General features: G+C 37.4%; 1 protein-coding gene across 1 annotated transcript in view; it reads right to left on the reverse strand.

Moving 5' to 3' along the window:
• LOC103038099 (receptor tyrosine-protein kinase erbB-4) overlaps positions 1-13,317 on the reverse strand; it is a 241,984-nt gene that overhangs the window by 57,618 nt on the left and 171,049 nt on the right. Inside the window, exons 8-11 of the mRNA XM_049473047.1 lie at positions 11,652-11,765; positions 10,717-10,843; positions 4,480-4,553; positions 1,513-1,603 (exon numbers count right to left, since the gene is read on the reverse strand). Coding sequence (XP_049329004.1) covers positions 1,513-1,603; positions 4,480-4,553; positions 10,717-10,843; positions 11,652-11,765 — 406 coding nt within the window. The remainder of the gene's footprint in view (positions 1-1,512; positions 1,604-4,479; positions 4,554-10,716; positions 10,844-11,651; positions 11,766-13,317) is intronic.

Consider the following 13,317-nt stretch of genomic DNA (forward strand, 5'->3'; position numbering starts at 1 on the left):
AGCCTTAGTGGAAATCTGGAAATCTAAGCTTACTGTAAATAAACTGAACCACGTTACTCACCCAAATAAACAGTTTTCAGGAGAGGAATCTGTGTAGATTAATATCCAGCACTCGTTTGACTTTGAAAGAGCTAACGTTAGATTTGTATACTGAGATGCTCCACCGGCAAGCGACCACCCCCGGTGGGGGAAGGGAAACATGGCGCCACCCCTGTTCACTTTGATATAGGCACCCTTTCTAGTGTCACTTAACGCGCCTTATAATGCGATGCGCCCTATGTATGGAAAAATAACAGAAAATAGGCGTTCTTTGATAGTGCGTCTTATAATACGGTGCGCCTTATAGTCCGAAAAATACGGTAACATAAAAACTAATAAAATTGTGCTTTTGAGTGCTGATTTTTTGGTACAACCTCTGTAAACTTAAGCAGATTTGAGTATGTTTTTTTAAACACCTTTTTTGTGGTATATTGTGAATATACTAATTTGCGTATTGATGCACATATTGTGCAGACCTTGATGGTACTGAAAAAAAAATGCTACACTAAAGTGCACTTTAAGCAGTGTTTAATGCAACTATATATATATATTTGAAGCATATTGCTTAAAATACATTTTACGGAAATACAGAGGAAGTATATTTTCATGAATTATTTTAAATTGAAAATGCACTTTAAGTATTCTTTACCTAATTTGAACATCCTTTTAATGCTCTTAACTATACTTTACCTTTTTACAAGGCAAGTTATTGTCCCAAAGTAGCATTTTAAGTTTTTGGGCCCTATTTTAGTGATCTATAACACACTGGTTAATTGTGTTTAATAGTGTTTTTGCACACATTGATTTAGGGGCATGACAATGTGCCTTCAGTATTGTGAGGGCTCAAAAAATGCATTGTGTGTCTCGAAATAAGCTAAAGGCATGAACTAATTATCTTACTTAATATGGGTGTGTTTAATTTTGGCCGTAACGTGAAATAAACCAATCAGTGTGTCAGTTGTCATTCTCTTTAAGAACCAGGTGAGCTCTGACTTTGGCGCGTTCGTATCTTAACAGCGCAGCGCTTTTGTGTGAACAGTAATGTTATTTTATTCTATATTCTGTTTATTGTTGATGTAAGTGTCGGGTTTGCCGGGTGTTTTCCACCACAGATTTCATTTTTCAGCAGGACTTGGCACACTGCCCACACTGCCAAAAGTACCAATTGGTCTTATATAATACTCTAATTTCCTGTGACACTGATTTTTGGGTTTTCGATGGCTGTAAGCCATAATCATAATCAACAACAACAAAAAAAAAAACAGATAACTCTCTCTCTTATCACTCTGTAATACATGTGTAATACATCTACAGTTTCAAATTTCACTTTCTTAATCATATTTTGTTCTAATTTTTTGAGATGCACCTGTATGAATAATGATGTATGATATGATGTATGATAACCTTGGTGTAAAAATCCTTAAAATAAAGCAGGGTATATATAAATAAAATCCCTGTAAATATATGTTTTACCTGTACAGTGATCTCCCCCCGATGGTCGCAAGGTTGGAAAAGACCCCGAAGTTGGTCATGTTCTCCGGCCACGACTGGATGTTCAAGAAGCCTGAAAGAAAAGTCTTTGTTAGAGAGCAGATTTTCTTCAAGGGTTGGACAATGAAACTGAAACACCTGGTTTTAGAGCACAATAATTGATTGTGGTGACGGACAGTTCTGGTGGAAACAGGAGAGTTGAGGTGTACATTGAATTCTGCCGTGATTTGATCAGCCGTGGTTTTATGTTTTTTGGATACAATCCGGGTTAGCACCCGAACATCCCTTTCAGACAGCTTCCTCTTACAGCATCCACAGTTAATCCTGTTGGATGTGGTCGGTCCTTCTTGGTGGTATGCTGACATTACCCTGGATACCGTGACTCTTGATGCATCACAAAGACTTGCTGTCTTGGTCACAGATGCTCCAGCAAGACGTGCACCAACAATTTGTCCTCTTTTGAACTCTGGTATATCAGCCATAATGTTGTGTGCATTGCAATATTTAGAGCAGAACTGTGCTCTTACCCTGCTAATTGAACCTTCACACTCTTACTGCTCTTACTGGTGCAACAATGTGCAATTAATGAAGATTGAACACCAGGCTGCTCCAATTTAGCCATGAAACCTCCCACACTAAAATGATGACAGGTGTTTCAGTTTCATTGTCCAACCCCTGTATATATATGTATATATATATACACAGCACAACAATACAAACTAGTCTAAAATGTATAGCTGATTTACTTATGTCTCTTTTATTGCATCCTAAGCTTTAACATTGTCTGAGCCCAACACTCGCATCCGTCTACCACACACAGTTATATGCATCTGTGGTTGGTTTTTCCTTTATGTTTCCTGGAAGCTCTAAACTACAGAAGTTCATTATTTGTGAAGAATGATGATCTGAGGAGGGGGAATAACTGCAGCACTATCATGCTGGTTAAAGAGAAGAATTTTAATGTCATCAGCTGTAATTTTGCAGGCCGAACTCGTTGAGATGATGGACAGCGCGTCCTGAATACGAGGGAGCGGCATCGTCGCTCTTCCCGCCGACAGCGCTCCGGTAATGAAGGGACTGTTTCACTTCATTAGCTATTTGGCGCAGCCGGCGGTGCAGGTTCACAGTGACGGAGAGCTTTAATATCAGAAACACTTCATCGCCGGCTGTATTCACTCTTATATTTTGTCACGTAAATGAATATTCCCCTTCACCAAAAGCGTAAATACACAACAGCCAATGCTCAAAGACTAAAGAGCCGCAAAACTAATAAACAGAGAGGTGATGGATCACGCAGATGTTCCAGCAAGAAGCTTCTGCATACTAACAAAAAAATTATATTTCTGTATTTTTAATATATTTGCCTCTATATTCAACTGTTTTAAAATCGGTACTCCATGTTAACATGCTTTTACATTCAAGATGTAGCCAATACACTTTCTAATATATATATATATATATATATGTTTCCAAGTTACTTACCCTATAAAAATTGTGAAGCATACAAAAGAGTTTTTTGTATCATTTTCTTAGATTTTTATTTGATTGTAGACAGTATAAAATATTTCATGTTTTATTTGCTCAACTTCCTTTCATGTATTTATATACAGCTCTGAAAAAACAAGACCACTTGAGTGATGAGTTTCTTTGATTTTACCAAATTAAAAACCTCTGGAATATAATCAAGAGGAATTTTTGCACCAGGAGTAAAGCAGCATAAAGTTATCCAAAAGCAGTGTGTAAGACTGGTGGAGGAGAACATGAAAACTGTGATTAAAAACCAGGGTTATTCCACCAAATATTGATTTCTGAACTCTTTAAACTTTATGAATATGAACTTGTTGTTTTTTTTGTATTATTTAAGGTCTAAAAGATCTGCATTTTTTTGTTAGTTCAGCCATTTCTCATTTTCTGCAAATAAATGCTCTAAATTACAATATTTTTATTTGGAATTTGGGAGAAATGTTGTCTGTAGTTTATAGAATAAAATATTTTTTATTTTACTCAAACATAAACCTATAAATAGCAAAATCAGAGAAACTGATTCAGAAACTGAAGTGATCTCTTCATTTTTTTTCTAGAGCTGTATATGCATTCCTGTTTTTAAATTTATAGATTCTTTCAAAGTTCTTGAAATTATATATATATTTTTTTTCGGATTGATTGACCTTCGTTTCTTCTTAAAGTATTTTTTTCTTTATTTAGTTGAGTAGTAGTTGCTTCTCCTAATCTGGATTAGAACATTACTCAAATATTCACTATTCACTGTATACCTGTAACTCTACCTCTTCACTACTTTACTTTAACTGATGCTCAAAAACTTTACATTAAGAGACAAGAAATTCAAGTAATTAACTCTTGATGAGTTCAGCACAGCTGTTAACTGAAAGCCTTTAGAATTCCAGGTGATTCTACCTCATAAAACTGACTGAGAAAATCCAGCAGAGATGTTCAAAACTGTCTAATCTAAGCAAAAAGTGCTACTTTGAAGAATCTAAAATATAAAACATGCTCTGGTTTATATAACGTTTTTTTTAATTAAATAAATTGTAAACTAAATAATTCCATATGTTTTTTTCTTCATAGTTAGGATAACTTTAGTATCATATATATTGTTTGCTACATAATTTAAGCACACAAACGGTCCCTTACACTGCGTCAATTTTTTTGTTAATTAAGACAAAAAGAAGTTATCCAAAATCACCTGAAATAAACTCGTTTTACATTGATTTGCAAAATTGATGTGCAAAACTGTCCTCTAAACAAGAGGTGGTCCTTTAAAGAATGTACAAAATAGTTTGGAGTACTTTGGTCTTAATCTACAATGTAGAACATTTTTAACAAATAATTAAAAAACACTGAATTGAATTGAAGGTGTGTCCAAACTTTTGACTGTTTGACTGTATGTTGGGTATACAGCTACAGAGTGACACGTGGTTAATGACTCACCTGTGATCTCTCTGACGGTTCTGAAGACGTTCAGGCGCTCCGGGTCCAGAGCTGCGATTCCGTGGTACATGTCTCTGCCAGGAGAGATAAGATAAAAGCTATAGAAAGATATAAAATATATAAAGATAGAAAAGTCGACTTTTACCTCTCTGAGGAAACCATTGATGCCCAAGATGATGGAAACTGATGGAATTTTGACGTTTAGCTGCTTTCTTTGAGGAAAATAACTACATTTAACCCTTTTAAAAGAGAGTTCTTGCTCTCTGTTATGTAATCGTCGGCCTAGAACCAGCTCTTCTGGTACTAAATTAACCCTTGTGTGGTGTTCATGTTTTTGTTCCTCGTTTACTTTGTTACTTGTATTTAATTCAGCAAAATTAAGCAATTTTACATTAAAATGCTTTACACATGCTCGCTTCACCTAAATTGAAAGCAATATAAACACAAGCTTACATGGTTAATATTTGCCCTTTATCTTTCTTATGTTACATTTCTTTTAAAAAGTGCTACTCTTTTTTTTATTAGTTTTTTAATAAAATGTAAAAGAAAATGAATTAAACTCAAGATATGAGTAGAAAATTTGTTTAGTTTCAGATTTACAAATGAAGCAATGTTTATTAGCCCTTGGCCAAACATACTGTATGTAATATAAATGTGTGTGTGTGGGGGGGGGGGGGGGGTGTACAGTGTGTGTTTATCGAAAATGTGTTTTGATGTATGTTTTTCACTAAAAATGAGCCAATGCCAATGAATTTGAGTTAGAAAAAATATTTTTTTAGTATCATTTGATGAAAAATGAAAACGGGTCCCACAGACCCGAACACCACACAAGGGTTAAAGAAGTTAAAGCTGAACATCTTCTGTAAACTTACATGAGGAATCAGCTGAAATTAAATAAGAGTCCTTACATATGATCTGTTCATGACTTTATGATTATTAATATTTATAACACATGCATTTGGTAAATGAAAGTTGAAACACTTCATGCTCCATATCTTAAATTGTTAAATCCTTTGAACTCTAGGCTGTTTCAGTTTTTGTTTTCAGTTCCTCTTTTTTTCAGGTCTTATAACACAGTAATTATATCAGACAGTCACATGCCCTGATCTCTTTTACTCCAGAAGACATACGGCTGCTCTAAAATATAATCATTTAAAATGTAAAAGGAAGCAGAATTGTTTTATTTTCCTGGAACTGATCATGATTTGCTTGAAATTTTACCAAGCGCCTGTTTTTTTCTTACTTATTTTTGAGTGTATAGACTTTAAATATATTCACACCTAAGATATGTTTTCAAAAATGTTAAGACTAGAGTGTTTATGAGTTGAAAACATATTATATTGATAATATTGATGATATATAGTTCATTATATGGCTTATTAATTATTACTTTGATAAAGTACATGGAGAAACAGCATCAGGCGGATTTATTTTTCTTGATAATCAATAATCACACCTCTAGGATACATGTAGATACTAAAAACCTGATACTCAGAGCAGCCTATGCCTTTCAGTATTTTAATCATCAGGGCCAATATGGCCAATAATATTCCAACTAATAAAAAAACTGATTTACTATACACAAAAAAACTATACACAAAAATGAAAACTTTTTAGTCTAAATAAAACAAAAATGTTTAGTGCAAAATAACTACATAGTAAAAAAAACTATATAAAGTAGTGCGCACACCATACCTAGCTTTAGTTTGAGTAAAGCAGGTAGTTTCTGTGAGACACTTTTGAGTCTGATATTTACTGATATTATTTGGTTTGAAACATCATATAAATATGTTTGAAGCACTAAAGGTAAATAATATTGGTTGGGGAAAAGCAAATTGCACCTAATACAGGTTAAAATAGTGTCTCTTAAGATGGAATGGAATTAGTACCAGCCTTTTTTTGTGTTTCGAGCCGTGCAAGGTGTTCTTCACTGCAAAAACACACGGACACGACCTAAATCCAGCTGCACAGTAAATGATTCACCTATAGATCAGTAACATAGCGCCCCATATCTTCAATTCTTCTATTTATTAGATTGTATAGATATAGAAAGGTATGGAGATGAGGTTGGAAATGGCATGGTATCTGCATCCTTCACGCACCATGTGGCCTCAGTTGCTCGATCCTGCTGCTTCGCACTTTATGACATCAGAAAAATTAGACCGTTTCTGACGCAACATTCCACCCAACTCCTGGTATAAGCGGTCGTCATCTCACGCCTCGACTACTGCAATGCCCTGCTAACTGGCCTCCCGGCCTGTGTAGTAAAACCACTCCAGATGATCCAGAATGCAGCAGCACGTCTGGTCTTCAACCAACCAAAACGGGCACATGTCACCCCGCTGCTCATTGAGCTCCATTGGCTACCGGTTGATGCTCGCATCAAATTCAAAACTCTTACAATCACCTACAAGGTGATACAGAACAGGCTCCTTCCTACCTGCACTGATCACTCCTGAAGACTTACGCTACCTCCCGGCCGCTGCGCTCCTCCAATGAACGTCGCCTCGCTTTACCAAACAAACATTCACACAAAACAATCCAGACTGTTCTCATACAGAGTTCCCCAATGGTGGAACAAACTAACTTCTACTACCAGATCAGGAGAATCTCTCGCTATCTTTAAGAGACTCCTGAAGACAGAGCTCTTCAAAGAGCACTTACTCTCCTAACACCTCTAACTAACTACCTTCCACTACCAGATCAGGAGAATCTCTCACTATCTTTAATAAACTCCTGAAGACAGAGCTCTTCAAAGAGAACCGACTCTCCTAACACCTCTAACTAACTACCTTCTATTACCAGATCAGGAGAATCTCTCACTATCTTTAATAAACTCCTGAAGACAGAGCTCTTCAAAGAGAACCGACTCTCCTAACACCTCTAACTAACTACCTTCTACTACCAGGTCAGGAGAATCTCTCACTATCTTTAATAAACTCCTGAAGACAGAGCTCTTCAAAGAGCACTTACTCTCCTAACACCTCTAACTAACTACCTTCCACTACCAGATCAGGAGAATCTCTCACTATCTTTAATAAACTCCTGAAGACAGAGCTCTTCAAAGAGCACTTACTCTCCTAACACCTCTAACTAACTACCTTCTACTACCAGATCAGGAGAATCTCTCACTATCTTTAATAAACTCCTGAAGACAGAGCTCTTCAAAGAGAACCGACTCTCCTAACACCTCTAACTAACTACCTTCTACTACCAGATCAGGAGAATCTCTCACTATCTTTAATAAACTCCTGAAGACAGAGCTCTTCAAAGAGCACTTACTCTCCTAACACCTCTAACACACTAACTACTTCTAACCTCATTTCCTTCTTCCCCTCCTTCACTCCTCTATCCTATTATTCCCCTTTGACCTCCTTTAAGCCCTGTCTAAAAATGTTTTACCTTTAACTTTTACATTACATTTGTGCTTCACTATTGTAAGTCGCTTTGGACAAAAGTGTCTGCCAAATGTAATGTAATGTAAGAGGTAAACTCTTGAGATATCAGCAGTATATGGATGAGCATTGTCTTTTTAAAATAGTAGAAATGACAGTCCACGCCATCACACCAGGTCTTCTGGGCGTGTGATGCGTAACAACAAATCTTGGCACTGACTGTGACGCCTCCACACACAGATTTGTTTGTCATCTCGACTCAGTTGACCACAAAGCGAGACTCATCACTGAAGATGACCCACTGCTGTCCTAAGTCACTTCATGACAGTCTGGCACAACTACCCACAAAGTTTGTTTTTGATGATGATAAAAAAATACATGTGATTATTGCATAATAATATGTGTTTAGAGGGAATCAAATTAAACAACAATCATATATTTTGTTTGCATTCCACAAAGTATTTAAAGTAGAAAACACTGTTCTGTACTAAACATGTTTCTAATATGGAGGAAATGCTGCTGAAATCGAGTTCTTTAATGAAACCGTATTTAATATCTAACCCCGGCTGATTTGTGCTGCTTGTCCAGTGTTTGATATAAAGCAGTTGATATAATAAGAGATAATAATAATGAGAATTTGGGACTCTAAGTTCTGTAAGATGTTTAGGCTTCTGGAGCGTGGTTAATTTAATTCCAGGCTTTTGTTGCTTCCAATAAAACTTAGTGATTGCACTGTCAAGAGATATTCCACACAGTGCTGCAGTTATATTTCGGCTCCTGCAGCTTCTGAACTATTTAAGGTGGAATAGAAAATAATTTAAGGAAGAAGCTGGGGAATCATTTCAATGCTGTGGTCAAATATAGTGTCAGAAATGATTGCATTCATAATTTAATGATAAAAAAAGATTTGTGAGTAATGAGGGTAAGCAAATGTGTGGCTGATATACAGTAACTGGCGTCATAATGCTCATTGCTATCTTCCAGCCCACCAACAGTCTATTTTCACACCTTCCACCTGCCTCGTTTAAATAGCAACAGAGCTTCTGAATATATCTACACTGATGGCCATGGTGGACTGGAAGTGAGGTGAGTTCAGGTAAATTTTCTTTATTGCTATGTTGGCAATGGCAAACACAGGTGCGCAATATACACTCATCCTTAAAAACACAGTTGCATCAAAAGTAAATCAACCAACAGGAATGAAACTTGGTACGTAGTCATGCCAGAGTGTCACCTCTTCAATTTTTGTATTGAGGACAAACAATGAATCAGGTGTGTTATTTCAAAAAGACAATGCTCATCCACACACTGCTGACATCTCAAGAGCTTACCTTGAAGATATTAAAGATACTATACCATAGTATTTGTTTCCAAATGCCATATTGTACTCTGCAACTGTGATGATGTGTTGATGCATGCACCTTGGTCTAAAAACCCATGTTATACTCTGGAAATAGAGTGTTGGTGTATGCGGCTCGGGCACAGTCCAATATTATACTCTGCAACCGGAGTATTGGTGCATGTGGCTTAGACAAAATCCCATATTATACTGTGCAACCAGAGTGTTGGTGCATGCATCTTGGTGTAAAAACCCATATTATACTCTGCAACCGTAGTGTTCATGAATGCAGCCTCGGACAAATCCCTTATTTTACTCTGCATCTAGAGTGTTGGTGGAAGCAGCTCTGCAAAATACCATATTATACTCTGCAACCAGAAGGTTGATGCATGCATCTTGGTCTAAAAATCCATATTAAGCGTTGATGCGTGCTTCTCAGGCCAGATCACATTTTATACTCTGCAACAACAACAAAGTGTTGGTGCATGCAGCTTGGTCTAAAAACCTATATCATACTCTGCAACTGGAGTGCTTGTGCATGTGGCTCAGGCCAAATTCCATATTATACTCTGCAACCGGAGTGTTAATGCATGTGGCTCTTTCCAAATTCCATATTATACTCTGCAACTGGAGTGCTTGTGCATGTGGCTCAGGCCAAATTCCATATTATACTCTGCAACCGGAGTGTTAATGCATGTGGCTCTTACCAAATCCCATATTATACTCAGCAACTGGAGTGTTGCATCCATTTCAGGCCAAATCCCATATTATACTCAGCAACTGGAGTTTTTATGCATGTGGCTTGGACCAAATCCCATATTATACTCAGTCACCAGATTACAAATGAAAGTGGCTTCTGTCAAATTACACATTATACTCAGCAACCGGAGTGTTGGTGCATGCATCACTGGCCAAATCCCACATTACACCTGACAACTAGATTATGCATGAATACGGCTCGGGCCAAATCCAATTTTATACTCTGCAACTGGAATTTTGTTGCCTGCAGCTTGGGCTAAATCACATTTAATACTCTGCAACAACAACGAAGTGTTGGTGCATGCATCTTGATCTAAAAACCCATATTATACTCTGCAACTGGAGTATGGATAAACATGGCTTGGGCCAATTCCCATTTTATACTCTGCAACCGGAGTGTTGGTGCATGCATTCTGAGCCAAATCCCAAATTATACCTCGCAACCGGATTATGGATAAACATGGCTCGGGCAAAATCTCATAATATACTCAGCAACTAGAGTGTCGGAGGAGACAGCTCTGCAAAATACCATATTATACTCTGTAACCAGTGTTGATGCATGCATCTTGGTCTAAAAACCCATATTAAGTGTTAATGCATGCTTCTTGGGCCAGATCCCATATTATACTCTACAATCGGAGTTTTGTTGCCTGCATCTCTGGCCAACTCCCATATTATACTCTGCGTCCATATCGTCTGTGTTATTTGGGGACAGAAGAAGGTTAAAAGTTAAAAAGTCCTCACCCTTTGATCCCGGTGATGAGGAAGATCAGGTTGCCGTTGATCTTGGTGCAGTTGACGAACTTGTGGATGTTGCTGGAGTCCACGGTCTGAGCCATCTGTAAACTTCCTGTTCCTATTCCATCACACACTGAAACCCAGACACAACCCAGACACAACACAGACGCACGGCGTGAACACGACTCACGCAGACCTCACGCAGATTACCCGCTATCTCCAGCCGGCAAAACAAAACCAGCAGAAGTTCAGATAACTGCAGAACGCCGGGGTTTAGACCCCCGCTGACCACCTTACAGAGAAACCACTGTTCTGATCTGTGTTTACATTCAGCTAACGGCAAGCTGTGACTCCAGTTCAGCTACTAAAGTTAAAAAATCATCACTGCAAACATTAAAAAAGTGAGTTATCCTCATAAAACCTAGGGAATGAACATTGGGGTGTAGAAGAATTTAATGGATCTGCAGAGTCGTAAAGTAAAATATTGGGCCTCAAAGTCCCGTTCACACCTGGTTATTTTAGGTGGCTAAGATCTAGATTGGATCCTGATTAGATTTTAAACACATGCATTTACACTTAATAGTCAGTTGAGTTTTAGATTAGTCAGATTAATTGTTTATTTCGATAACTGTTTGCCGTTTCTGTTGTACTGAGAGGAGTTTTGTTTGTCGTCCAGGTCCTGAAGAAATGTATGTGTTTACACTACTATAATGGGGATTAAATTAGGTTTAGATTATCTACAGAAGTTGATTTGGATCTGTTTTACATACTGTGTAGTCTGTTATGTATGTCACTAAGTACTCCCAAGCTATTATACAAGCTTATGCACTATAAATGCAGGATTCATAGGACATGTGTTTAAATAAAGGTAAAATAAATAAATAAATAAAGTAAGAAAAGGGGAGAGTTAATGGAGAGTAGTTGACCTTTTGAATTCTTACCTTTAGGGCAGATATCAGTGCAGGGGATGCACATTTTGACCTGGTTCTCTTCTACCTCCATCTTGTTGCTGGGGCAGGCTCGAACACAGGAGCTCTGGTCCACCACAAAGTTATCTGTGAAAAGAAAGTACAGAGCTTTTCAGCATTTTTTTTTTATTATATACCAATATCTTTGGTATACTATTATCAGTTTTCATGACTTGTCTGCTGTTTTTAGTCATTATTACATTTTATATATACTAGTGAAAATGTGAAACTCATATATAAAATAGATGTATTACACACAGAGTGATCTATTTTAAGCGTTGATTTCTTTTATTATTATTTGATACCTTTATTTATACGATTATCACATTACAAAGTTTCCCACAATATTAACATCAACAATGATACTGCAATTCAAACAGAAATAACAAAAACACAGCAAAAAATATATCCATATCCTAATCGTAACATTAGAGGGCACACTACAGAAAGTTCATGTGCATACAGCAGTCCAACAGGGTGGTGAAAAAAGAGAAGAAAAGAGTATAAGACTAAAATAAGCTACAGTTTTTAACCAAGTGTGTATTATCTAGGTATTCCAAAAATTGGGTTCGTTTATTTCTTTTATTGTCTTTAATGTCTTAGAGCCAATGAAAACCCAAAAATCAGTGTCTCAGAAAATTTGAATATTATATATATTTTATAAGACCAATTGTTACTTTTGGTAAGCAGTGTGGGCAGTGTGCCAAGTCCTGCTGGAAAATGAAATCCGCATCTCCATAAAAGTTGCAGTCAGCAGAGGGAAGCATGAAGTGCTGTAAGATTTAGTGGGAAAACAAAAAACGCTGCACTGACTTTAGACTTGATAATAAAACACAGTGGATCAACACCAGCAGATGACAGACATGACTCTCCAAACCATCACTGATCATCAGTAAATTTTATATTTCATTTAAAGGAAATCAAGGGATCAAAGTCTGAAGGAAGAGTGGAGAGACACACAGTCCAAGCTGCTCGAGGTCTAGTGTGAAGTTTCCACCAATCAGTGATGGTTTGGAAAGACATGTCTGTCATCTGCTGGTGTTGATCCACTGTGTTTATAAATAGGCTGTATGTACAATGTACCTCCGAGATGGCCCAATCTTTAACCCCTCATAATCCCACCACTACCATCCATATGTGGGCCAACATGGAACTCATGGACATAACTTTCTGATGCCCAATTGGGCTACCCATAAAGACCCCACATAGACCTCACATACAGGAGTTGGACAATTAAACTGAATCACCTGGTTTTAGAGCACAATAATTTATTGTGGTGACGGACAGTTCTGGTGGAAACAGGAGAGTTGAGGTGTACATTGAGTTCTGCAGTGATTTGATCAGCCGTGGTTTTATGTTTTTTGGATACAATCCGGGTTAGCACCCGAACATCCCTTTCAGACAGCTTCCTCTTACAGCGTCCACAGTTAATCCTGTTGGATGTGGTCGGTCCTTCTTGGTGGTGTGCTGACATTACCCTGGATACCGTGGCTCTTGATGCATCACAAAGACTTGCTGTCTTGGTCAAAGAGGCGCCAGCAAGACGTGCACCAACAATTTGTCCACTTTTGAACTCTGGTATGTCCCCCATAACATAATGTTGTGTGCATTGCAATATTTTGAGCAGAACTGTGCTCTT

Source organism: Astyanax mexicanus, unplaced genomic scaffold, assembly GCF_023375975.1.
Source record: "Astyanax mexicanus isolate ESR-SI-001 unplaced genomic scaffold, AstMex3_surface scaffold_33, whole genome shotgun sequence".
Classification (NCBI taxonomy): Eukaryota; Metazoa; Chordata; class Actinopteri; order Characiformes; family Acestrorhamphidae; genus Astyanax; species Astyanax mexicanus.